The sequence below is a fragment of the Oncorhynchus keta genome, chromosome 24 (assembly GCF_023373465.1).
Source record: "Oncorhynchus keta strain PuntledgeMale-10-30-2019 chromosome 24, Oket_V2, whole genome shotgun sequence".
Lineage (NCBI taxonomy): Eukaryota > Metazoa > Chordata > Actinopteri > Salmoniformes > Salmonidae > Oncorhynchus > Oncorhynchus keta.
This window is the reverse complement of record NC_068444.1, coordinates 16,640,062-16,667,748: the sequence shown is the minus strand read 5'-3', so window position 1 is coordinate 16,667,748 and position 27,687 is coordinate 16,640,062. Positions and strand designations below refer to the sequence as shown.

Genomic DNA, 27,687 nt, shown 5'->3' with positions numbered 1-27,687 from the left:
AACCATTCCTTACCGACTGAACATGGCCCTGCTGTCACTGAACACACAGGCTAACACTGAGCAACTTGTTGTTAGCATGTAATGCAGAACTTCTGTGGTTTCGTTAGTGTTCGTTAATATGTTTTTCATGAGAAAGAGAAAGTCACCCACATTACTCAGGACATGTTCACAACTTCATTCCTGTTGATCAAAGTGTCTGTGGTTTTGTGTTATTCTTATGATCAATGGCCCAATCAATGGCCCCGTTAATCAAGCAATGTTAATGTGTTAATGCTAATCAGTGTTTGCCACGTAGCATTGTAGTTCTCAGATTTAATCAAGGGCCAGAGTTTGAGTAGTTTACCAGGCACTAATAGATACAAGTTAATTGTCATGTAACAGGCATTGTTTTTAATGTTAGGAGTGTAAACTGCAATGACATCATGTTGCTATAAGTTGATCACATTCATTTATGTGTTTGCTTATATTGATTGTAAGTTGTTGTTTTGTTTATATTGGTTGGGATTGTTTATAATGGTGTATGAGGCTATTGTAATGCAGTGGTTTTAAAAGGCTTAGATTTACACTGTTGGGTTATACATTAACAACCCTCTCCTAGACTTGAGTGAATCAGTTGAGGTCCGTCATTTTTCACCATGTGCTAATATCTATTTTTCGTTGACAGTGTTGCTTTTACTTAAGAAAAGTTGATGGATTGAGTGCTATGAATGTGAAAGCTAGCAGTGTGTTCTCCCACTGACAATGGTACCCACTCCCTCTATCTACAGGGTATGTTTGACTGGGTGGACATTGTGGAGCACAAACTGGGTTCTATGTCACCTGTGGGCACAGACCTGGACACTGTCAAGCAACAGATAGAAGAACTCAAGGTATTGTGTTTCTACACCTTTTATTATAATAGTCATTATCGATACATATTATGTATAAAGCGTTAGCTATGAGGAATCTTAGACCAAACTATTGATCGATTCCCACATTTATTAAGTTAAATAAAGGTTAAATAAAATGTAAAAAATGTATCTGATTGAAACATCATAAATAACTTTCAGTTGATCTCACTCAAGTGAATGTGTTGATTTATTTAATGTCCTCCAAAATGACAGAGCAAGCAGCTGCTGTGTTTACGGATGTTCAGTTCGTGCCCTGCTCTTATTGAAGAACGGTGTAGAAACAGTGTCATGCTACATAGAACATTAACATCTGTTTCTCTCCTTTGATCTACAACAAGAAAAAGCTATTGTGACTCTCCAATGGATTAGTTAATGAAGATGGTTTTAGACACATCCACCTTTGCACAGGAGCTGAACAAAAATAAGTGTCACCATAGAACAAAGTCATGTCTACCCACTGTTTGCTATCCCCATGCTAAGTGATATTTTAATAAAGCTTTTGACCTGTACAGATGTCGGATCTTAATTTGATCACCATTTTTTTGCTGAGAATTTTCCTGCACATCATAACCTTGTAGTTATATTGACGTGTTGCCTTGGCAATCCCTTGTGTGGTGTTTCAGGAGTTCAAAGGTGAGGCGTATCAGCTGCAGATGGAGATGGAGCGACTGAACCACCAGGCGGGCCTGCTGCTGAAGAAGGTGACGGAGGAGTACGACCGTTGTGCCATCCAGGAGCCCATGACCGAGCTCAAAATGCTCTGGGACAACCTGGATGAAAAGATCATCAACAGACAGGTAGGTCAGACTGGGGCTGGAGCAAGGCACTACTTTTGAATTTTTTTATTTATCTTTTATTATGATTTTTCTGGGGTGCTGAAGCACCATCAGCAACCCTACTTCATGCGGCTAAGGGCTGGAGGTATACCAGAGGAGGGAGGAGGGAGGTGTGGGGGGGTGAAATTAACAGAACCATACAAGCTTAATTCAATGCTGTTTCTTTTTTGTTGTTGTACAAAATAGATTGCCTCTCTGAACTGTCTCTTTCTATATAGACTACATATAATTAGAACCTTGTGACAAGAATACAGTGTACATTACATGAATAGTGAACTGCGTTGTGTTTTCTCTAATTGATAAAGTGCCTTTCCCCTCTCATTCCCGTCAAAATAGATTCATTACGCTCACATGGCGAGTGTTTTCACCAAGTGACTTTGACCTGAGTCTGATGTGTTTGTACTGATTCTGTGTAGCACAAACTGGAAGGAGCTCTATTGGCTCTGGGGCAGTTCCAGCATGCGCTGGACGAGCTTCTGGCCTGGATGAGCAATACTGAAGAGCTGCTCAACGAACAGAGGAAGGCTGTAGGAGACCCCAAGGCCATTGAGATCAAGCTCGCCAAGCACCACGTAAGACCCATTTCTTCTTGTTGTTCTTATAAAGTGTTATTTCAGCCGAGACACGTCTTTTTTCCTGCGACAAACTTCAATCTGCAGAGAAGAGCAGCTTGGTATAACCTTTTTATGACCTCTGACCCCAACAACCGTTTGGCTTAGTCACAACAACAACAAACATCAAAGTTCCACTCTACCCGGACTGCATACACAACATTGTACAACATGTATTATAAGCACATACAAATCTGCAGTCTTTCAAATGCATTTGACCTATTTCACTCCCGTCTCTAAAAGCCCCTATAATTTAAAATCCACCTGACACCTAAATGGCGTTTTGGTTTTTGCCCTGGCACTACACAGTTGATTCAAATAATCAACTCATCGTCAAAACATGCACCCAGGGGGGAGGGTGCGCCAGGCCCGAGTTTGGGAAACAACTGCTTTAAGCCATCATCCACAGACAGTGATACATGGACCAGTCTGGTCGAGGACCACCATGCAGGGATTTAAACCACCACGCAGCAGATTAATCTCGTCTTCTCCTTGCCATTTCTAAATTTATGTTCCATAAGCGTTTAGTAGATTATACCATATTTTATCCAGTAGAACAAATAGACACTCAAATATATTTAGTGTGGAGTATAGACCCTATCACTCTTCTTGGAAAAGTGTTTGTCCAGTTTAGTGCTGTCTGATCTTGTTTATTTAGTTGATCCCATCAGCCTGGTCTTTAACCATCCCTGTACTGTGGTGTTTCCAGGTGCTCCAGAATGATGTATTGGCCCATAAGACGACGGTGGAGGCGGTCAACAAGGCCGGTACTGACCTGGTGGAGTCCACCTCTGGGGAGGAAGCCGCCGGCCTGCAGAACAAACTGGAGAACCTCACTCAGCGCTGGAAGAACATCCTGGAGAAGACAGAGCAGAGGAGGCAGCAACTGGACAGTGCTCTGCTTCAGGTTTGTGTCTAGCTATACCTCCCTTACTCTGATGTCAGCTGCCTCACCTCTTCACCTACCAAGCCGCCGTATGGAATCTGGTACCATGATGACTCGTATCTGAAATTGAAGCTATGATTGATATTCTTCCCTCCTGGAGTGTAAGAATGTTGTTTTTCAAAATTCATAAAGAACGTTATAGAAGAGTGGGAGGATAAGTTACAGAGAAATAATGTAAACCTTCACCACCCACCTCCTGCCTCCCCCATTCCTAACTACTGGTGTTCCTGTTCATACCTTTGACATTTAGGGGAATGCTTTGATGTAGTGTGTGAAAGGAGTGATGGATGGAATGTCAATGACTAGTGGATATGTATTTTTATTTGAAGAATTTTGAAAGGGTTGTTATTAAGTATTTTTCTACTGTTAGTATTTGAAGGGTTTTATGGCAAGGAATCAGGAATGTTTTAAGAATATGAAGAAATGTACGCCCTATGAAAAAAATGCATGCAGTCTTGATTTTTTTAGTGGGTTGCTGAAGGGTTGCCAAAAATGAAATCAATGTATTTTCCAAGAATGTTTTACTTTGGTACCCAGTAAACCTACAAAGCTCTGTCAAAAGCATTTTACGGAGAAAAGTGGATTTCCAATACAATGCATATGTAAAACATGTGCGTAGACAACATTGTAACATTGAGCATAGACATTGTTATCTGATTCATATGGGGAATAAACTGAACAAAACAATTAGAAGCATAAAGCCATGCTTGTTTCAGGAAGTTAAACATACAATATGTGTATTGAATAGACTGTTCACAGACACCATCATTCGTTCTGTCAAATAACCTCAGACCAAAACATTTATGAGGAATTCCTAACTTCTCAAAACATTCCCCTTTCCCACCCTTGAATTCCACAATAGGTCTATAAGGTGTGTTGTTCTGATTCCGGTTGTATTGTGTTGCAGGCCCAAGGTTTCCATGGCGAGATGGAAGACATGCAGCAGTGGCTGAAAGACACAGAGCGTCAGCTGTTAGCATCAAAGGCTGTGGGAGGCTTACCAGACACGGCCCGCGAGCAGCTTAATGCCCATCTGGTATGTATTTAACCATATGAAATGCCTCATACAGATGACAGGCTTGTAAGGGCCCAACTCAGGCCTTGTCTGCTGTTTCGTTCTGAAGTGTGAACTGTGAATACTAAATTAAGTTGCTAAAAGAACAATAATGTGTCCTACTAAAATAATCATTAAAGGAGTGATTAAAGACCCAAAGTGTTACTAAGTCATTAAACACTGACTGTACTCAGATAATGTTCCACTGTTCTGTAATTGTTTGATAGGATAACCCAGACACTGTCACGGTGAATGCTTCTCTATGGGGCTTCCATTTAGCAGGACATCATTGCAGCCAAAACAGAGATTGTTTCCAAATGATAAGATTATCAGACTTAGCACTTACTTGAGATTTGAAGGTTTTAATTTACGTGTGGAAAAGCTTGCCTATTGTTTCTCCTCACTGCTCTCGTTATTTCACCATGTTTGGACTTCATTTGGATTTTATGTGCTCACAAAACAAACTGATAAAGAGGCAGCAAACTATATACTGGACTTATTGTCAAATTCAATGAATTTCTATAATGACATGTAAAACAGTAGTTTCAGTGCCATAATTGGATATTAACATTATAACTGCAGCCATCTTTTCTAAGCCCCTCATGTTTTTTGTCTTCTGCAGGAGTTATGTTCCACAATGGAGGCCAAGGAGGAGCTGTACCAGCAGCTGATGAACAAAGGTCAGCAGCTGCTCACCATGACCCCCTCCGGCCAGGACAGCAACACAGAGCAGGACCTCCGTAACCTACAGGACAAGTGGGAGTCTGTGCAGGCCAAGGTGGCTGAGAGAAAGGTAGGGAATGTAAAGTGACATGGAGTAGCATTGTTGGGCTACGGTGGGATGAATCAGTGTTTCTCTTCCAGAATGGGCCCCCATTCCTAGCTCTGCCCCCAGTGACTGCATAAAATCATTCAGCTTCAATTGGATTACATTGGAAATGTTGATTTGACAGGACCTGGATGTTTGGGATGATTTGGGGTTCATTGTGCTCCGCCTGAAAAATGATCTAGAGAAAACCTGTCTCGAATGGATCACACTCAACAAAGTGGTCTGAACTTGTCTGATGATTCATAATGTTGAGGTTTATTATATCCCCAGTGGGACGTTACTGCTCAGCGCTGGTTCATCCCCTCCCACCCCCTGTACTGTACATTATACGTTTCTAATCCACAAGTTATGAATGGTGAACAGCAGAGAGGGTTGGTAAGCACGTACGCATGTAAGATGTGGTCACAGGTCTCTCTCTACTGGTTATTGCCTGAGTCATCAGCCATCAGTCATCATGGAACAAAGTTCTCTTGTCTTCAGAGACACTCTAACCAACAGCTGATATGTTGAAATAGATGTAAAGGAAATGCTGGGGTTGGATGTGGTTTTGTTCCTAACTCAGTCAAGGCCCTTAATCAACTATGGTGTACTGTGCTGTATGTCATGAATACTGCACAACTTGACTCACAGGTTCCTCTGCATTTTGCTAGCTTGCCCAGATAGCACTGTTCATTCACAACTAAAGCTAAAGTAGCCTACATGGAGAGGGACGACACTGTATACCAGAGACAGTACTTCTTGCCATTAGGCTTGTGATGGCTGTAATGTTATTACCCCATTGTTTATTGTGATGAGGATACAGCATTGGCTACTCACTTTAGCTTGCCTGACTGTAAGCAAAAAGGATCCCTGCTCTTGGACTAACAATCAAAAGGCTAATTGAAGCTATTTTTATAACTGTAGAGGATGCATCGTTTTGATAGCTCATCCTCTTCCCTTCACCCTTGAAGTGTTCCAGAGATGCTGACTTCCTCTGTCTAAACAGAGGTCATGTTTGGATCAATTACAATCATTACCTAATGTTGTGGCAACCAAACAGCCTGCATGTTTGTTTGGTGCATGTGTATGTGTGCGTGGGTAAGCATGTGTGTGTGTGTGTGTTTGTAGGTCTATCCGTTTGTGGGTGTGCACGTGTGTGTGTGTGTGTTTGTAGGTCTATCCGTTTGTGGGTGTGCACGTGTGTGTGTGTTTGTAGGTATATCCGTTTGTGGGTGTGCACGTGTGTGTGTGTGTGTGTTTGTAGGTCTATCCGTTTGTGGGTGTGCACGTGTGTGTGTGTGTGTTTGTAGGTCTATCCGTTTGTGGGTGTGCACGTGTGTGAATATGTGTGTCAGTAGGAAGAGTGCAATGTTTCTCAAGTGTCTCTGTTGTCTCTGTGCTTCAGGTGAAACTGGAAGAGGCTTTGGCTCTGGCCACAGAGTTCCATAACTCTCTCCAGGACTTCATCAGCTGGTTGACCCAAGCTGAACAGACTCTCACTATGTCCTCTCCTGCCTCCGTCATCCTGGAGACCATCCTGTTTCAGATAGATGAGCACAAGGTATGAGTCGGTGGGGAGACAGTTAACACGACACATACATTTACATTTTTGATAGGTTTCTGATGATTCGTCATTTCAGTATTAGTCAACTGTCTAATAATGAACCTAAACGGCCTCCTATCCTGACTTACTTAGTATTAATGATGTCAGAAGCAAGAACGATTGATGGGCTTACGTTCTATAGCCGAGACAGCTTGCTGTGCAAGCAAGCCAACCACGGCTCAACAATGCATTTGACTCTCATCCAGAACTCTGCTTATTAGTCAAGTGAACATTCTGCTTGCCATTGGACATTCTAAACTAGTGCCTTAAACTGTACCCCAAAAATACCAACTCCACTGTGTAACACTATTGTAATATCTATCATGATCCTCTGATGTGTGTGTTGGCAGGTGTTTGTGACAGAGGTCAACTCCCACAGGCAGCAGATCATTGAGCTGGATAAGACAGGGACACACCTGAAGTACTTCAGCCAGAAGCAGGACGTGGTGCTGATCAAGAACCTGCTGATAAGTGTACAGGGCCGCTGGGAGAAGGTGGTGCAGAGGTCTGTGGAGAGGGGCCGTCTGCTGGACGACACCAGGAAGAGGGCCAAACAGGTACGACACACTGGGAACAGTTGGTACAGGATCACACAGTACATGACCTAAACTGGTGTGCTAGGAGTCAGCGGTCTAGCCACATTGAAGTATGATAGGAAATTGATGTAGGTTGAAAAAAGTAGGAGAGAGATTCATAGTTGAAGGAGAAAAAGAGAGAGGGTGAGAAAGAGGGAGTTACACAGGTGGACTGTAGTAGGTGTCACCATCCTTCCACGTAATTGGGCAATAGGCATCAATAGAAAAACAGAGAAGTGAGGTCACTAACGAAGTGTGAGGTCAAATACAGTACAGTACATTAAGGCTTTGCAGACAAAAGTTGCCTGGACAATGTGTTACAACTACTCTATGCTAGTTATTATCGTTGGAAAGCTGTGGTTAGGTATTACAGTGAGGTTTGTCTTACATGTTGATTCCAAAGGCCTCAGAGCCCTTTCATTAGTACGCACCCTTCACTTTTCTTGGCGCTGAACTGAGAATGTAGAAGAATAATTCAAAGGAAATCATACATCACGGTGTGTGGTTTACTCAAACCTAATTTCCTACATCTCTCCCCCTAGTTCCACGAAACCTGGAACAAGCTGACAGAATGGTTGGATGATTCGGAGAAGGCTTTGGACTCTGAGCTGGAAATCGCCAACGATCCTGACAAGATCAAGACGCAGCTGGCCCAGCACAAGGTGACCGAACTAACTGAACCTCGTCGAATCCTTTTCTCATCCTTGGAGGAGAACAAGACGAAGGGTGACAATGAAAGAGTTGGCGAGACCCCTCCTATAGTGAGGCGTTTATGAAGGAGATCGTTTAGCAAAGCAAAAGATCTCCAGCAGGACTGTAGTCATTTATCAAAGCTGTTCTTTAAAACCACAGCTTTTTCGGGGGCTTTTTCTAGTGAGACTTCAGTTTGGGATTTATACATTATAGTATACAGTACACATTAGTGCGTTTAGTGTCAGAGACTAAGCTATCCAGTTGTTGTCCTTGCACTGTTGTGTGTGAGGATTGTTTGCTAATCCTATAATAATCCCTGGATGTACGGAATGTATTAGGGATGCCCTGATTTGAGAAACTTTTAATCCGTGTGGATGAAAGATGCTGGAATTTTGACCCCTTTTTTTTCAGCCACTACATGTCCTTTATTAACAACTAGGTCACAAATTAGAATCCATGACAGAATGTAGACGGTACACTCTTAGAAAGAAGTGTTCCAAAAGGTTTCCTCAGCTGTCCCCATACGAGAACCCTTTTTGGTTCCAGGTAGAACCCTATTTGGTTCCAGGTAGAACTCTTTTGGGTTCCACCTGGAAACAAAAGGGTTCTACCTAGAACCAAATAGGGTTCTCGTATGGGGACAGCCGAAGAAACCCTTTTAGCTTCTAGACAGGACCTTTTTGAAGGAATCTACAGATAAATCATACGTAGAGCCTCTGGATTTACTCAGCTGTAGTTTCTCAGTTGTGCTGTTGACGATTTGTCAATTACGTAACAAGACAGAAAGTGAGACCATGGTCAAATTGCTTAGGCTACTGTTCAATTATGGACATTTCACTGTTGGCTGTTCAGCTGTCTAGTCTAAAATCTACTTGTTTTTCTTTGCCAGACACACCGTATAAACCTTGAACGGCCTGAAGACGAGGCTAAAAACCAGCCACAGACTGACTTGGACAGCTTGAACTAGCTTAAATAATGACCATGTCTCTCCAACTTGGGTTCATGCAGGAGTTCCAGAAGGTTCTGGGGAGCAAGCACTCAGTGTATGACACCACCAGTCGTACCGGACGCGCCCTGAAGGATAAGACGTCACTGCAGGACGACAACCAGAAGCTGGACGACATGCTGAGTGAACTGAGGGACAAGTGGGACACTGTCTGTGGCAAGTCAGTCGAGAGGTAAGGGGACATGACCGGCACATTGCTGTGTAATGGACACACAATATGCATATTAATGATATATTTTACTGTCATCTAATCGTGATGACGATGGATACTGAAACTGTCGGCTTCGTGAATACTTTTGATTGACTCTGATTAAACTATAATTCTTCTCAATGCAGAATGCACCTGTAGCGTTTCTGCTGTCAAAGTGTGATGATATTACATAAATAATAGAAAACAGTGATAGTTTCGTGATATTTTCTGCTGTCAGTGGTCATTATGTATTTTCACCAATAACTATCTTTCAGGCAGAACAAACTGGAAGAGGCGTTGCTGTTCTCTGGTCAGTTTACTGATGCCCTGCAGGCCCTGATTGACTGGCTGTACAGAGTGGAGCCTCAGATGGCCGAGGACCAGCCAGTACATGGAGATATAGACCTTGTGCTCAATCTCATCGACAGTCACAAGGTAAATAAAGGAAACATTTGTACAATAGATCTTCATTGTCCAGCCGCAGAGCAGTACCCTTGGAGCAGTTTGGTGGGGTTAAGTGCTTTGTTCAAGGGCATAATGGCAGTAGGTGCCACTTGCAGAATAGATCTATTCAAACTCTGGGTCTAAGCACATTCATCTAACTTGATTCTAAAGCTGAAACATGTCCTATTTGTGCACCCTGTGATACTGTACTGCCTGTGGTTTTGCTGTTCTCATTGTTCAGCCTATTTTATTTTCTCATTCCTTCCGGTAATTAATACCCCCCCCCCCATAGCCGTTTGTCGGAAATAGAAATTGTGTTATGTGGCAAAATGGCAAAACGCTGTTTGAATTAGCAGAGAAGCAAGATTGCTGAGTTATAGTGAAATAAAGAGTGCCTGGCAGGATATCTGAGTCACTACACTGAGGTAGATCAACAGTCAGACCTTCAGTTCAGTCACCCTCCATATGGCCTTCAAAGGCATCCAGATGACTTCATGCGGGTGCAGAATTGGAAGTGTTTTTGGCACAATGTTAGTGTGTAGCTGGATCGGTTTCAACCCTGTTGAACTATATTATTCCAGGCTGCATCACATCCGGCCGTGATTGTGAGTCCCAAAGGGAGGCGCACAATTGGCCCAGCATCGCCGGGCCAAAACAATTTGTTCTTAACTGACTTGCCTAGTTAAATAAAGGTTCAATTAAAAAAATTAACAACAAAAAAATGGTACCCCTATTTTTCATAATCAGTGTTGATTTGGCCTAATTTGTTTTGGACCACAGCTTAGCTCTGAGGGTCATGGGGCTAGATGACTGTTTATAACCTGGTCTAATTTATCATGGCTACTAGGGATATTCTAGTAGAAGACATAAGCTGACGCACACCCAAAAATGTTTCGTAGAGGTGCTGACTAACAGAGAATAAACTATAAAAAGCAAGAAAGAAAGTCACACACTGTAATTATGCTTCCAAACATTTAATTGGTTAATCTGCAAGTGCCGAAACATTGGTTGCTAGACCCATTAAATGTTTGGGAGGATAATTAGTGTGTGACTTTCTTTATTTCTGTATGTGGGATATCATAGCAATAATGACTTGCGATGTGGGACTCTGCAAAGAGCAGCATATGGATAGATGGAGTTTGAGGTTATTGGATGTGGGGGCAGGTGTGTTGATGTGTCTGTGTCTGTGTGTCTGTGTGTCTGTTTACACGTGTCTCTGCATCTGTGTGTAGTCTTGTATATGTATGTCTGTGTGTGTATAGTGTAGTATATGTCTGGTGTGGTGTAGTGTAGTATATGTCTGGTGTAGTGTAGTGTAGTGTAGTATATGTCTGATGTGGTGTAGTATAGTATAAGGCTGGTGTAGTGTAGTGTAGTGTAGTATATGTCTGGTGCAGTGTAGTATATGTCTGTTGTAGTGTAGTGTAGTATATGTCTGATGTGGTGTAGTATAGTATAAGGCTGGTGTAGTGTAGTATAGTATCTGTCTGGTGTAGTGTAGTATATGTCTGGTGTAGTGTAATGTGGTATATGTCTGGTGTAGTGTAGTATTTGTCTGGTGTAGTGTAGTGTAGTTTATTATATGGCTGGTGTAGTGTAGTATATGTCCGATGTAGTGTAGTATATGTATGGTGTAGTGTAGTACGGTATATGTCTGGTGTAGTGTAATACATGTCTGGTGTAGTGTAGTGTAGCTTATGGCTGGTGTAGTGCAGTATATGTCTGGTGTGGTGTAGTGTAGTGTAGTGATTACTGTATATGTCTGGTGTAGTGTCGTGTAGTATATGCCTGGTGTAGTGTATTGTAGTATATGCCTGGTGTAGTGTAGTATATGCCTGGTGTAGTGTAGTATATGCCTGATGTAGTGTAGTATATTATATGTCTGGTGTAGTGTAGTATATGTCTGGTGTAGTGTAGTATATGGCTGGTGTAGTGTAGTATATGCCTGGTGTAGTGTATGTCTGGTGTAGCGTATGTCTTGTGTAGTGGTATGTGGGTCTGGTGTAGTGTAGTGTAGTATATGTCTGGTGTAGTGTATGTCTGGTGTAGTGTAGTATATGCCTGATGTAGTGTAGTATATTATATGTCTGGTGTAGTGTAGTATATGTTTGATGTAGTGTAGTATATTTTTTGTGTAGTGTTGTATGTGTCTGGTGTAGTGTAGTGTTGTATGTGTCTGGTGTATTGTAGTGTTGTACATGTCTGGTGTAGTGTACTGTAGTATATGTCTGGTGTAGTGAAGTAAATGTGTGGTGTAGTGTAATGTAGTTTATGTCTGGTGTAGTGAAGTAAATGTCTAGTGTGGTGTAGTATATTTCTGGTGCAGTGTAGTATATGTCTAGTGTAGTGTATTATATGTCTAGTGTAGTGTAGTATATGTCTAGTGTAGTGTAGTGTATGTCTGGTGCAGTGTAGTATATGTGTAGTGTAGTATATGTCTAGTGTAGTGTAGTGTATGTCTGGTGTAGTGTAGTATATGGCTGGTGTAGTGTAGTATATGCCTGGTGTAGTGTATGTCTGGTGTAGCGTATGTTTTGTGTAGTGGTATGTGGGTCTGGTGTAGTGTAGTGTAGTATATGTCTGGTGTAGTGTATGTCTGGTGTAGTGTATGTCTGGTGTGGTGTAGTATATGTCTGGTGTAGTGTATATCTGGTGTAGTTTAGTATATGTCTGGTGTAGTGTATGTCTGGTGTGGTGTAGTGTATGTCTGGTGTAGTGTAGTATATGTATATATGCCATTTAGCAGACGCTTTTATCCAAAGCGACTTACAGTCATGTGTGCATACATTCTACGTATGGGTGGTCCCGGGGAACAAACCCACTACCCTGGCGTTACAAGCGCCATGCTCTACCAACTGAGCTACAGAAGGACCGTCTGGTGTAGTGTATGTCTGGTGTAGTGTATGTCTGATGTAGTGTAGTATATGCCTGGTGTAGTGTAGTATACTGTATGTCTGGTTTAGTGTAGTGTATGTCTGGTGTAGTGTATGACTGGTGTAGTGTATTTTTTGTGTAGTGTTGTATATGTCTGGTGTAGTGCAGTGTTGTATATGTCTGGTGTAGTGTAGTTTATGTCTGGTGTAGTGTAGTTTTGTATATGTTTGGTGTAGTGTTGTTTATGACTGTGTAATGTCTCACTCGTTCTCTCTTTGCTGTGTCTTCCAGGTGTTCCAGAAGGAGTTGGGTAAGCGGACGGGGAGCGTTGCAGCCCTGAAGCGTTCGGCTAAGGACCTGATTGAGAGCAGCCATGAAGACTCCTCCTGGGTCAAAGCTCAGATGCAGGAGCTGAGCGCTCGCTGGGAGACAGTTTGCGCTCGCTCAGTATCTAAACAGACCCGGCTGGAACAGGCACTGAGTCAGGTAGGACTCTTACTATGCCAAACCTCTCTTCATCACTCATTCAAAATGGTGGTGTTCCAAGACATATTTTTATGCAGTTTCACAGATGATCAGATCTCACAAAGCCCGAAAATCTGTTAAAACGTCTCAGAAACATCATTCATATGCTCATAGCAATCGTTTGAGGAGTGTAGTGTGTCTGCAAAAAAGACGATGCCACCTTTAGGACCTGGCTGAATGCTTAGAGGAATGCTTTGGGGGACTTGTGTGTTTATGAACCTCTCTTGCCCCTTGCTGCAGGCTGAGGAGTTCCACTCTACAGTCCATATGCTGCTGGAGTGGCTGGCCGAGGCCGAGCAGAGCCTACGTTTCCATGGCACCCTGCCCGACGAAGAGGAGGCCCTAGGGGCTCTTATCGAGCAGCACAAGGCAAGTGACCTTTAGCCTGGAACATTGTCATCCTATAGAACAACACAGTCTTTCCCCTGCAGATTATTTTCCAGGCAGGGCACAAAGGTCTCTAAAGCAAAATCCATAATCTAGAATAAGTTCAATAGTTAAAATTACACCAAACGTGAAATGCAATATCTGGTCATAGGTGAAGTTGTTTTGGGCTGTTTAAAGGTTTGTATATACTGTAGGGGTGGGGCTTGCATGGAACCATTTTAATTGTAAAGCAAACTAGTACCTAGCTCAACCATATGGCAGTTAAGGTTGCTATTTGCAGAGACTGTGGGTATGTTTCATCATTCTTTTCTGATGAGGCTTTCTCATAATGTATTGTTGATGTTTAAAACACACTTCACTTTGACTGTCTCCACACGTCTGTCAAGCTCGCCAGTAAAAGTAGAAATGCCATAAATGGATTTTAGATCGTGGTTTGCTAGTCCGTGCCAACTACTTCACAATATTGAGTTTTTCTCAAGCATGATCTCACTGGATCTAAAATAGTCTCCCCTGACTTCACATAGCATGACTTTCTTCATCTCCACTTGATCAGGTATTGACAGAGGAACAGAGAAATTACTTGTTGGCTGCTACGTTTTGCCGCAAACATTGCCGATTGCTAATGGAAACCAACGGTTCTCTTTCAGGAGTTCATGAAGAAACAGGAGGAGAAGAGAGTGGGCCTGAACAAAGCCACCAGTATGGGGGAGGCTATCTTGACCATCTGCCACCCAGACTCTATCACCACCATCAAACACTGGAACACCATCATTAAAGCCCGGTTCGAGGAGGTCAGTGAACACTTACTTACATGCCAGTCTGCTGCGCGTCATACTGGAGGGTGACAGATCATAGGCCTATATCATGGCAAAGCAGTCTGCCAACTCCTTACATATCACTTGCATAACCTCAATGCTTGGCAGAATGTTTCATCACGTTTCTCAATCATACCGATACATTACTTTGTCACTTGGCTGTAACTAACCATAGACTAAGTGTAATGTAGCCTTGAATGTAAATCTTGTTGTTGGGGGGTCAAAATAATACACTCTTAGAAAAAAGGGTTCCAAAAGGGTCCTTTGCGGAGGGATTGGGTTCTACCAAGAACCGTTTTCACCAGAAGATCATATTTCACAGCATGCTCTATTGCAGAATTATTTTCAGAATTGTTTGTTTCAATGTCTGTGTTTTTGCAAATACATTGATTGGTTGATTAATCTTGTGTTACACAAAAATAAATATCATACATTTGTATAAACTAATCCAATCTGTTAGTAGTTATACGTATTGCACCCATTACTGAGATTGTTGTCCTAGTTTAGATATTTTAGGTAGTTCCATTAATCAATATTCCCCATCCTGGCAGTCATTCTGGATATCCTCACTCTGGCAGTAGGAATTTTGCATCACTTTGCAAGCCAGGTAGAGTCCTTCATAGAGGGTTATAGGAAGAACAGGGTTCTTGATAGAACCCTTCATAGAGGGTTCTAGGCAGTACCCTTCATAGAGTGTTCTATGTAGAACTATTTTACAGGGGGTTATGTTAAGAACCCTACATAGGGGGTGCAAGGTAGAACCCTCTGCAAAGGGCACCAAAAAGGGTTCCCCTATGTGGACAAACTACTTAGCACTAGGTTGTTCCAATGTCTCAGTGGGTTTAAGCATGGTGCTGGCAACACTGGAGTTGTGGTCTTGAATCAGCATTTACCACATATTACTGAACATGTATCACTTTCAACTGTGAATCACTTTGGATAAAAGCATCTGCTAAATGACCAGATGTAGGCCTATTAAATGTATTATTCATGTTTCGCCATGTTAGGTCCAGGCGTGGGCGCGACAGCACCAGCAGCGCCTGGCCATGGCCCTCGGTGATCTGCTGGCCACGAAGGAGCTGCTGGAGGGTCTTTTGGGCTGGCTGCAGTGGGCTGAGACCACACTCAATGACAAGGACAAGGAGGTCATCCCTCAAGAGATAGACGAGGTCAAAGCCCTCATCGCTGAACACCAGGTAGCGTATGACCAGGAGCTTGACAGTGTCATCCTTCTTTATTAAAGGATGTTAAGCGTTTGGTGTATTACTTGGTGCTTGGTTGACCAAACATTCTCCACTGCATGCAATATCAATGCTGTTCACTACATGGCTAGTAGTACTAGAAATGTTAATACAAGATGCTATTGTATGTAGAGTAGCTCACTCTGTCTAATAACATGAGTTACTGTATGTGTACTCTGCATGCAGTACATTACCTTTGAAGTGAGTACAGTATACAGTACACACTGAAAAATATGTTTTTTCTGGGTGGCAATGCAGACATTCATGGAGGAAATGACCCGGAAGCAACCAGATGTTGACAAGGTCACAAAGACACACAAGAGAAAGGCTGTGGTTGGGAGCGAGCCTGCCAGCCAGTCCCATATCCCTGTCCTGGAGAAAGGAAGAGGTGGAAGTATGTACCCCTACCAGGACCCCCTTAAAGGCCCTGAACTCAGCCATCTGGCCCAGCTCTGAGGCACTGCCTTCACCCTGACACATCATCCTCATACATTACCTCCTATTCTCTCTGTGTGTTATGTCCCCCAAATTATATAATTCATCTGTTATTTTTGGTATGGAACCAAAGTTATACAATGGAATAGCAGTATCACTAAACAGGTTGTTTTTCACCTACAGGAAAGCGTTCTCCCACACAAGCCATGTACCCTTCTTCACAGCCTCCCATAGAGACCAAGAACCCCAGGGTCAACCTATTGGTCAGCAAGTGGCAGCAGGTGTGGCTACTGGCCCTGGACAGGAGGAGGAAACTCAATGATGCCATGGACAGACTTGAGGAGGTAGATCATTTAAACCTCTGTTAGCTTATGAAAAATTTCCTGTAATGTTTCAATATTCTATTCATGTCATGTATAAAGTGTTATGTATTTTACAAGAGTGTTTTGAAATTATTAGTAATGTAAATTCTGCATTTCTTCAGTTTTATCTGTGAGTAAGAATACATAAACTCAAAAACAATCATGTGAATTACTTTATTTGCTTCATGGAGACATTCAGGAATGACATTTTAGAGATGTTGAAAATAATATGGCAGGCCATCACCAAAGTATGACGCCAATAAGCTAGCTAGCTTGTTAATGTCCGTACCATCACTATGCTCAATACAATGTATATCATGGTGTATAATGTATAGTGCTTGATTTTCTTTCAGCTGAAGGAATTTGCCAACTTCGACTTTGATGTGTGGCGAAAGCGCTACATGCGATGGATGAACCATAAGAAGTCCCGTGTCATGGACTTCTTCAGACGCATTGACAAGGACCAGGATGGAAAGGTCACCAGACAGGAATTCATAGAAGGCATCCTCTCCTCCAGTAAGTCATAGTTCTGTTAAGACCTATAACCTCTTCACATTACCAGGATAGTAGGATCAGTAGTGTATAGAGTCAGTTACATGTATAGGATCTTAATTTGACCAGTTTCTCACAGCAGGAAAAGAATCCTGCAGCATCAGGAAATTTGAATTATTGTGTTGATTATAATTAATGCAAAGAACAGAAATAGAACAGCACTCCGGTAAATAAACTTAAATTGACATATTACGAACTTTAGGGATATGAGCCCTTCTTCAGCGAGCAAGGCAATGGCAATCAATATCAGAACATAAAGACCTCACAGGTGGGCATAATTATAAATTCCCAGTCAGTATTGGCCCAATCAAGAGATCCCAGAAGAGGGAGCTGTGGGGGAAACATGAAAATCAAATAAAGATAGACACACATTTCAAATACATTGTGATGTCATTACCTAAAAGCCTTTTTAAACCTTGATTACACTCTGTTTGCATTTCCCGCTGTGCAGGAATTTTCCTGCAACAACGGGGGTTAAATTAAGATACTATATCTATATACGCTTCACATTACAGAGCCATGCCAAGCTGAGCCGTACTGGGCTGGCCTGTTTACACTTTAACCATAGATGTTGTAACTACAGTGCCTTCAGAAAGTATTCACACCCTTTGACTTTTTCGAGTTTCAGTTACAGCCTGAATTAAACATTTATACTATTTAGATTTTGTGTTGCAGGCCTACACACAATACCCCATAATGTTGAATGGACTCATTCTGTGTGCAATAATAGTGTTTAACATGATTTTTGAATGACTACCTCATCTCTGTACTCCACACAAACAATTATCTGTAACATCCCTCAGTTGGGCAGTGAATTTCAAACACAGATTCAACCACAAAGACCAGGGAGGTTTTGCAAAGAAGGGCACCTATTGGTAGATGGGTAAAAAAAAAAATCTATCTCTTTGAGAATGGTTCATTTGTTAATTGCCCTTTGGATGGTGTATCAATACACCCAGTCATTACAAAGATACAGGCGTCCTTCCTATCTCAGTTGCCGGAGAGGAAGGAAACCACTCAGGGATTTCACCATGAGGCCAATGATGAATTTAAAATAGTTACACAGTTACAGAATGGCTGTGATAGGAGAAAACTGAGGATAATCTACAATACTAACTAGTGCTGAGCAATTTATCGGAATTTCTATAATTGTTCCAGTTTTAAAACAACTAATTGACTGACGTCGGTTCAATTATTTCCATTTAGTTCAGTTTCTTTTCGGGGGCGCTCAAATGGCAGTTTCTATAGTGATAAATCAGATCAAGCCTGAACTGCGCTGTGTTGTAGGTAATTGCAGTTTCCAATGGCCAATATTCTACATATTGTAGTTTAGTGCCGAAAATGTGGTAATTAACTACACTGACCATAATGCATTGCACCCTTGCATAAACTTGTATTGTGTGGAGATGGGTGAGAGAAAAAATCAATTTATTCTATATTCAGGCTGTGGAATAAGTCAAGGGGTATGAATACGTTCTGAAGGTACTGTATGCTAGAAAGAACAATGTGAAAAGAAAATATCAGAGCCAGCATAGTACAGTTCAGGGCCTAGATTCAAAAAACCTTCTTAAGAAGAAATGTTAAGCAAAGTTACCATTCCTCACAAAGGTTCTTGGAAATGTTCTTAATTCCAAGATAGCTAAGCCCTTGTCTTAAACTCAGGGCAGTGAGAGAAAAAGAAAATGAAAGTAATTGAACATGTATTGATTATTTTAAACCCAAGAACATGTTTTAGAACAGTAATCTCAGTATGAAATATGCTAAAATTATTGTCATTGCTAGCTGGATAGCTAGCTAAAACGGTTGCCTAGCAACAAACATTTTAAGAAGATTTGTAAGAAGATATTTGAGAAGTTAAAAATAAAATCATTAAATCTTAAGATATTGTTGAGGAATTGCACTTATGAATCTTCTTAAGTTTTTGCGTAAGATGTGTTTTGTGAATCTGGGCCCAGATCAGTACACTAGTGTACTGGAGTTTCAAGTGTCCAAGAAATCAGAGAATTCTTACGGCTGTTTTTTATTTTGTGTACCAGAATTCCCCACCAGTCGGCTGGAGATGAGTGCGGTGGCAGACATATTTGACCGGGATGGTGACGGCTATATTGACTACTATGAGTTTGTGGCTGCCCTTCACCCCAACAAAGAGGCATACAAACCCCTCACAGATGCAGACAAAATTGAAGATGAGGTACTACATGTGTTGTAACTCAGACAATATGTACAGTATTACCTGTCTTCATTGTAAAACATGTCTAAATAATTTCATTCTTTATAGGTTACACGCCAAGTGGCAAAATGCAAGTGTCCTAAACGATTCCAAGTTGAGCAAATTGGTGCCAACAAATACAGGGTAAGAGGATTTTTCTAGCACCAACACATGACCTTCACTGTTATATAATGTCCTATCCAATTTGTATGGTTTATAGTGAAACGTTTGCTCTCTGAGAAACTAATGTGAATCTTTTCATTGTTCCTCCCATGCCCAGTTCTACCTTGGAAATCAGGTACATATTTTTGTTGTCTGTTATTTGGTGCTGTGCCCTCATCAACCCCTCCTATCCTTTTTGTTGGCCATGTTTCTTTTCCAATTAACATTAACATTTTGCCAAGAGTCATAATGTCATCAGAATGGAACTCAGAAGTAGCTTCAGCAGACAGTAATAATGCTTTCAGACCTTTGCAGTCACTCGATCCTGAAAAGGCCAACTTTTGTTTAGTTGTTAATTAGTCTATGATAATAACATTAACTGTGTGCGTAGTTCCACTGGCATAAGTAGTTGGGATATGGGATATAGGTCTGGCTGGCTGGTGTGGGAAAGCAGCTGGTGCCTATGAGTGGTGCAGCGGAGGACCATTGACATAGTAGTAGCCTGCTAGGAAGGACTGTGGAATGAAATAACCCCCCTTTGGGTCATGCCAAGAATGAAATGGCCACAGAGTCATAAACACACCTTTGTAAATGTAACCTGCGCTGATTGTGCAGGTAAACCTAGTGGCAGTAACATTCTTATTTAGATAGGTAGGAAATAAGATCGACCTTATGATCATTACTAAAGAGCATTTAAAGCAGTCAAGTGTTATAATGCTTTGAAGTAAAATGTTGATTCAATTATTTCCTCTTATTCCTTGATGCTTTTGCATTTCAAATAAGAAAGAATAGGTTTTCTAGCCCAACACTATTCCACACGAATCTTATTATCTCTCTATGTGCATTAACTGAACCCTTGGCCAGTTTGGGATTTATAATTATTTTAATTTGTGCTTGTCTGTTGCTTCTCTTTTATTTCCTGGAAATGAATTGTCTAAATAATGGCTGACATGTCTTTGTGTGACAGCATTCAAAGCTGGCTAAACGCCTTTCCATTGTTAGGGTTTTACCCTGCTTGTTTTTATTTATTCAGTTCTAATGTGCAAAGAAATGCATGTTGCAATTCTACATAACTCATATTAAATTCATGGGCCATGTGGATGTAAAACGATGATGGGTGTTGCTGAGGAGAATTACTATATAGGGGGAAACATATATACACTGTACATATATATTTTGTGTGTCTTCTGCACCAGTTTGTATTCATTTATGACTCAAAATCAACTGAAACAATTCTTTTGACAGTTTGGTCTGGTTCACTGCTTACATGACGATGAGATTATAACAAGCAGGGACAGTCAAAATCTAACACCCCACCTACACGTTGCGGTTTTGGAAAGCTGTATTCTGGTAAATGGCCATTCTTCTCGTGACTATTCTTCAGATCATTCAAATCATCACCCTTACTGTACTCAATCACACAATTCACCAGTGGCATTCAATCATTCTGGGAATCACAGTTTGATGAATTCAAGTGACAATAGGAACCTAACTGCAGGCTCATCAGTGTGTGGTCATGTCTGATTGTTACACCGTGGTTGACTAGAGAGAGACTATTAAATGCCATCCCCCATGTTGTCCCTCAGTGTCCCATTGAAGCATTGGTTCCTGCATCAATATCAATGCATCCTCTATGACTATGGTGGTTTGTACTGTACTGATAGAAAGTGCAGCTGTCACGTTGTTGGTTTTGCAGGAGATTTTGTCTGTTTTGTCCGTTTCTTTTATTTGCTATGACGTGATAATGTTTGATGGAAAGCATGAGGCCGTGATTGTTGTGTTGTCAAATCTGCTAACCCCATGGCCATATCCAACTGGGTGACCTCACCTCATGACGCTTGGCTGTTTGTTCACCCTCCATGTCAAGCTTGTTTGAAAGCTTTGCAAGATACATGCAAATATCCCAAAGTATTTAGGAATACAAATGTGTCCCTAATAAAGGTAAGGATAAACCACAATACTATAGTGCCCCCTAGTGGTGGAATATCCTCTGCCTAATGGTCTTTATATGATAAGGCCTGTTACAGGAATTCCCAGGTGAAAATGAGACAAAATAATGAGAAAACATTCCAATATTAGAGATTAATACAAATATTGCAACCCTTTGTAACAAATTATTCACTTACTAATGATTTACTTCAAACTTAATCATAAGGGATACATACCATTGTCATAACATTGATATTAACAACAGATGCCCTAGCCAGTCATGTCTAGATGCCAGTTGTTATATCATGATTATGACAGATGTATGTAGGCTACGATAAGCCTGTTGACAGGGGGTATGAAGTAAAGTGTTACCCATTTCACCTCAATTACAAATCAATGACAATTTCACAAGTCACAAACCAATCCTACCTTGTTGACAATGATGAATGCACTAATACAATCCGAAAAGGTAGAACCAGTTGGATTGACCCTTTCATTTGTGTCTTTGAGAATGAAACCTTGATGTTATTGCTTTGTGTCTTAATCAATGGGCTCGGCTGACCAACAAAAAATAGAAACCAGACAGAAAACATAAGACAGATGATGTCACCTCTCAACTGGTGATTAAGTGAAATCCATTTTAGTGAAATCATATTTCATATGTAGAACTAGTCGTTGTACTCTACAGTCAGAACATGCAATGTAATCAGGCACAAACTCCTAGAAGGAGAATCTTCCTCCTAACACATTATAGCATCTGCTGGTTTCTGGTGTTGCACAGCTTCAAGTCTTGTCCAATGTTGTTGATGCAGAGTAGTGCTCAGTGACTCCCGGCCTCACCTTCCTCTCTGTCCTCCCTCCTCCCTCTGCAGTTCGGAGACTCCCAGCAGCTGCGTCTGGTACGGATCCTACGGAGTACTGTGATGGTGCGCGTAGGTGGAGGCTGGATGGCTCTGGATGAGTTCCTGGTAAAGAACGATCCGTGTCGAGGTAAGATACCAGGCAGAACACTGGAGGGGAACATTTTATAAAATGCAATTCATTGTAATGAAGGCAGATTACTGGATTCGGTGTTAATCGTCTACTTTTAGATAACAGTGCTATTGGTGATTTACTATTTATTTCCATGGATTTTGATGTGATGTTATGAATGCTTGTTGTCCTCTGCCTGTCAGGTTTCTCTATTTCTATGTTGTCTTCTGCCTGTCAGGTTTCTCTAGTTCTATGTTGTCCTCTGCCTGTTAGGTTTCTCTATTTCTATGTATTTCTATGTTCCTGCTAAAAAATTCCTTCCTACTGCTCCTACTCCTTCCTTTCCAGTTCATCACCACGGGAGTAAAATGTTACGCTCGGAATCAAACTCTTCAATTACTCAGTCTCCTATAGGTTGGCAACAAATCTCAAACTTTCTCACCTTGCTCCATGAACCCCCCAGTGGTATGTTTCTGCATCACTGTGTGTTCGGGTCTTCGGGTGTTAGTGTGGGTGTGTGTACATTATGGGTGTGTTGTAGTGCTCCTCGTGAATGGCGTTCCCATAAAGTGACTCCACTCACACTCGCCTGTCTATCCAGCAGTCTGTGGGTCTTCATGCATGCTGTAGTTATCGCTGATTCACATCATCTGCTTCTGAAGTGCTTCTTACTGACTGACCTCCAGGCCAACAGCGGCTCTCTCTTTCGCTCTCTGGTTCTCTCTTTCTTTCTCTCTCTCTCTATCTCTGGTTCTCTCTCTTCCTCTCTCTGATTCTCTCTCTCTCTGGTTCTCTCTCTCTCTCTCTCTCTCTCTCTCTCTCTCTCTCTCTCTCTCTCTCTCTCTCAGCATGTAGCACCCTGTGGCTCTGTGCACCTTTTCTTTTGCAATTCCATTTTCAAGTTTGTGTTGACAATCACAGTAACAGTAATTGACTGTTTCCACCTAAGGGCTAGGGGGGGGATGACCAGAGATTCTTCTACCCTGGTAGAGATGAGTTGGGGGAAAAGTCAGCTATTATACCTTTCTTTGGTTTTGTTTCAGGAGGTTGGGGTGACAGGGGCTGTCTTTATAGATTTGTATGTGCAGAGTCAATCCGTTAGATTAAGTTCATATGATTCTCTATTGGTTGAAGGAATCACTATACTTACTTTAATGGGCCATATGCTTTCAGTGAGTTCGCTGGTGTGGCTAAGTGATGTGAAACTGCATGTCCTTCATTTACAATCTGTTATTTGCACAATAGTCCAAACACAAATAGTGTAGAGAACAACCTGTATTCATTTCAATTGGTCTGCTTTTTCCAAAAGCAGGTACTCATCATCCATTGACTCACTCCACTGAAATGAATTAGGTTCACCTAGTCAATCAGTCATACACCAACGAACATGCATATATATGCCTCATGTCTTACTGTATGCTGTCATATTTTACCCCCCAGCCAAAGGAAGGACAAACATGGAGCTGCGAGAAAAGTTCATTCTCCCAGAAGGCACCACTCAGGTGATGGCCAGCTTCCGGTATAGAGGTCGTAGGTCGCGGCCGTCGTCACGAGCTGCCTCTCCCAACCGGTCAAACTCTAACCATAGCTGTCCGGCCCAGCATAATAACCCAGCCTTGACCAGCACACCCAAGGTAAGAGACGTCCACGTTCTGGATGCCTCATCTTTTGACTACATACTTCTTCTTCCACAGCAAATACATTTAATAACTTGACTGATAACAGAGCAGAATTGCATAATGACTTGTGGTTGATGACCTTAGGAAGCTAGTTGTATTTGAAAAATTTCTAGAGAAATAGTGTGTGTCGGTTTGTCTGCCATTCCCAACATGCTTCCAACCATATCCACAGTATGTTTAAAATAAATAATTTTTGTTGTTTCATGTTTTTTTTTGTAGTTTGATAATTCCTTTGTTTTGTCATATCATAACTATTATTTTAGTCTACCTCTGCTCTTTTTTGTTGATTTCTCCATCTGAATCCCTGTGTTTGTGTGTTTGATTTGCCATTATTCCCTCAGACTCCCCAACACATAACCCGCAATTATGATAAGCCCTGGCTGACAAACAGCAAACCCTCCAGTCCTCTAAAATCATCAGACTCCTTTGAGAGCCAAGGTTCATCCTCCGAGGTATAGTGAATCAACAGGATCTGAAACACTCCAGAGCTCTGAACCTAACAACTACTACCTCTTACTATACACTTTTATAAAAAAGCGTTCCAATAGAGTTCTTCGGGTGAGCCCTTTTTGGTTCCAGGTAGAAAGAACCCTTTTGGGTTCCGTGTAGAATCCTCTGTGGAAAGGATTCTACATGGAACCCAAAACATTTCTACCTGGAACAAAAAAAGGATTCTTCAAAGGGTTCTCCTATGGAGACAGCCAAATAACCCTTTTAGGTTCTAGAGCGGACCTTTAAATAGCCCTACCCCTTCCCCTTGGCCCTAACTGCACAATATTTAAAGAGCTAAAGGATCTCTGCATAAGTAGAAATAGTGGAGTGGTGGAACGTCCACCATATTTGCTTAAACCTTACAGATATACTAGCATTGAAGTGTTAGGGAAAAGGGAGGGTGTAGAGAGCAAATTGTGATTGGAGAGAGCACATAAGCTGTTTATTCCTTCTTCTATTAGATTCCGATTTCAGTTGGGTTTTTAGTTAGGATGCTTTAAAGTACTGACTGGTGATTGTGGTGGAACATGAGTCATTCTCTCTGTTGACTGTAAAAAAAAAAACACAGTTTATTTCCTTCTCTAACTAACTCAAACTAAGAACTGAACTGCTGTTCTGTGTTGCATGTTCAACTGTTTACCTGTTAATCCGCTGTAACGGTTTAGGTTGTTACGGAAACATCAAACATTACATGTAACTTTTCATTCAACAAAATAACTCCTTACATTGGAAGTTTCTGGGATTTCATCTGATTTCATCAGAATACCACGTTGCATAACATGCTAGTTAGAGGATAATTACCAATGTTAATAAGAGTCAATGTGCTATAGTAGATAATCAATTTAACTACAACATACAGTATTGTCTTGTTCTATGATTTCCCATTGTATAGCTTTTAGTTTCTAAATCCCAACAAATGCTCTGTCTTTTCTAGAGCATCCCGATACAGGGAAGCAAACTGCGGCTCCCTGGATACTTGTCAGGAAAAGGGTTCCAGACGGGAGAAGAGCAGGGAACCCTGATCAATGCTGCTGTGATGAAAGCACGGGGGCAGGCAATAGGCTTTGGTGAGGAGAGAATTATTTTGAAAATGCAGTGACTGCTTTCTAACTGCTAAACGTCTTTGCTTTTTGGCTCTGCTGTCAGAGTTGCCAGTTGCTGTAACCAGACAATAAGCGAACCGGAATCTTTTGTTCCCCAGAATCGAGAAGACCCGGCAGCCGACCTGGAAGTAAAGCAGGTAGCCGAGGCAGCAGCCGGAGGGGAAGCGATGCTTCAGACTTCGACATCTCCGATATCGCATCGGTGTGCTCCGAAACGTCAGAGATGGTGGGTGACACCAGTCGGGCCACACCCCGCTCATCGTCACGTCAACACGGAGGCAAACCCTCCAAAATCCCCACTCCTCAAAGGAGGTTGACCCCCAGCAAACTGGCCAAGACCTCCAAGAGATAGTCATTGGCCTTGAGACAACTATGGGAGCCCTGTTGGCCCAAAGTGGCCCTCCTGGTTCCACAAGACATATGGAGACTGGAGACACTAGAACTGACACAAGAGACTGGTGTATGTGTTAATTATTTAAAGTGTTGCGAAGATGTTAAATATTCTGTTGAGAGAAAAAATGGTTTAATATTAAGTGTGAATGGATTGTCAATGGCCTTGTGTATTTGTGTATTTGTCTTAATGTATTTTATTTTCTGTGAATAATATTATGATCATTTTATTTTATTGACGCTAAACCTGAAGAGATACAAAAAACTGAAAGAAAAAAAAACATGGAAAAGACTACATTGTATGGTCGTTCTAACACTTTTACACACTAATGAATGGTAACGCACTGTATTGTGCTCTGAGAGAGATACTGAATGTACTGTAATTTCTGTATGCTGACATGCGTGTGACAAACGGTGTATCGCGTTACTCTGTGGGACACCAATGATCTATTATCTATTTAAAGTGCAATGATGTACTGCCAAAATATGCATTTAAAGGGCAATACAATATACATGTAGCCTACCACATAGTAAACACTGCAAATAATGATGTTCTGACAGAGAAGACTGTTGAAGGCAAGTTCACGCAGAAACCCCTCAATATCCAGGCTTTAAAATACTTCAACTTTCCTTAGCACCTGCAGGTAATACTGTTTTGTTTGGTCAACTTACAGCGATGTGTGCCATTTTACCTTGAAGAGGGGCCCCCCCGGCGCCCTGAGTAGACATTCTTTAGTGCATCATCATGTCAGTGTATGGTTCATTTAGCTGGAGTGGAAAGGATTACTGTAACCTTTTTGTAATAAATTTGCTTGCAGAAAGCTACCATGGGATACTGAGATGGCTCACACAGATGTCTGTTTCTTTAAATATGATGTTATAAATGATTATTACAGTATCATGTATTATTTCTGTAGAATGACCCGATAGGATGCAGCGGAGGGACAAAGAGACTAAAGGAATCTCGCATCGTATGGAAATGGAAACTTTACCTGATATACAGTTCATTCAGAAAGTATTCAGACCCCTTCCCTTTTTTTACATTTTGTTATGTTACAGCCTTATTCTAAAATTGATTAAGTTAAAAAAAAGACACAATACCTCATAATGACAAAAGAGAAGAAAAAAAAATGTTTGTGAATATCTGAGTTTCTGATAAAAATCTGAAATACTTTATTTACATTGGTATTGAGAACCTTTGCTATGAGACTCGAAATTGAGCTCAGGTACATGCTGTTTCCATTGATCACCCTTGATGTTTCTACAACTTGATTGGAGTCCACCTGTGGTTAATTCAATTGATTGGACATGATTTGGAAAGGCACACATCTGTCTATATAAGGTCTCACAGTTGACAGTGCATGTCGGAGCAAAAACTAAGCCATGAGGTCGAAAGAATTGACCGTAGAGCGCCGAGACAGGATTGTATTGAGGCACAGATTTGGGGAAGGGTACTGTCACGGCTGTCGTCTGGAGATAGAGAGGAGGACCAAGATGCGGCGTGGTAAGTGTTCGTCATTTTAATGGAAAAAACTGAACACTACAAAACAACAAAGTGACACCCGCGACGCTAATCAAAACACTGTGCTAACAAGCAACATAACATAGAAAATCACCCACAACCCACAATGACAAAACAGGCTACCTAAATATGGTTCCCAATCAGAAACAATGACTAACACCTGCCTCTGATTGAGAACCATATCAGGCCAAACACAGAAACAGACAAACTAGACATACAACATAGAATTCCCACTCAGATCACACTCTGACCAAACAAAACATATAACCATACAAAGCAAACTATGGTCATGGCGTGACCGGTACCAAAACATTTATCCAGCATTGACGGTCCCCAAGAACACAGTTGCCTCCATCATTCTAAAATGGAAGAAGTTTGGAAC

General features: G+C 41.5%; 1 protein-coding gene across 7 annotated transcripts in view; it reads left to right on the top strand.

The window, feature by feature from the left end:
- dst (dystonin) overlaps window positions 1–26,622 on the top strand; it is a 212,990-nt gene extending 186,368 nt beyond the window's left edge. For 6 of the 7 annotated variants that reach the window (XM_052477887.1, XM_052477888.1, XM_052477890.1 and 3 more), the window contains 28 exons: window positions 768–869; window positions 1,514–1,687; window positions 2,143–2,298; window positions 3,047–3,244; window positions 4,191–4,319; window positions 4,960–5,130; window positions 6,551–6,706; window positions 7,099–7,305; window positions 7,866–7,985; window positions 9,025–9,194; window positions 9,488–9,647; window positions 12,822–13,016; window positions 13,296–13,424; window positions 14,090–14,233; window positions 15,265–15,453; window positions 15,757–15,892; window positions 16,117–16,277; window positions 16,649–16,811; window positions 18,884–19,038; window positions 19,126–19,200; window positions 19,337–19,354; window positions 20,464–20,568; window positions 22,020–22,137; window positions 22,468–22,584; window positions 23,560–23,753; window positions 24,140–24,250; window positions 25,225–25,357; window positions 25,492–26,622. In XM_052477887.1, coding sequence (XP_052333847.1) covers window positions 768–869; window positions 1,514–1,687; window positions 2,143–2,298; window positions 3,047–3,244; window positions 4,191–4,319; window positions 4,960–5,130; window positions 6,551–6,706; window positions 7,099–7,305; window positions 7,866–7,985; window positions 9,025–9,194; window positions 9,488–9,647; window positions 12,822–13,016; window positions 13,296–13,424; window positions 14,090–14,233; window positions 15,265–15,453; window positions 15,757–15,892; window positions 16,117–16,277; window positions 16,649–16,811; window positions 18,884–19,038; window positions 19,126–19,200; window positions 19,337–19,354; window positions 20,464–20,568; window positions 22,020–22,137; window positions 22,468–22,584; window positions 23,560–23,753; window positions 24,140–24,250; window positions 25,225–25,357; window positions 25,492–25,745 — 4,140 coding nt within the window. In that variant the 3' untranslated portion in view covers window positions 25,746–26,622. The remainder of the gene's footprint in view (window positions 1–767; window positions 870–1,513; window positions 1,688–2,142; window positions 2,299–3,046; window positions 3,245–4,190; window positions 4,320–4,959; window positions 5,131–6,550; window positions 6,707–7,098; window positions 7,306–7,865; window positions 7,986–9,024; window positions 9,195–9,487; window positions 9,648–12,821; window positions 13,017–13,295; window positions 13,425–14,089; window positions 14,234–15,264; window positions 15,454–15,756; window positions 15,893–16,116; window positions 16,278–16,648; window positions 16,812–18,883; window positions 19,039–19,125; window positions 19,201–19,336; window positions 19,355–20,463; window positions 20,569–22,019; window positions 22,138–22,467; window positions 22,585–23,559; window positions 23,754–24,139; window positions 24,251–25,224; window positions 25,358–25,491) is intronic. The other variant, XM_052477885.1, reaches the window with a different exon arrangement.
- The last annotated feature ends 1,065 nt before the right edge of the window (window positions 26,623–27,687 follow it).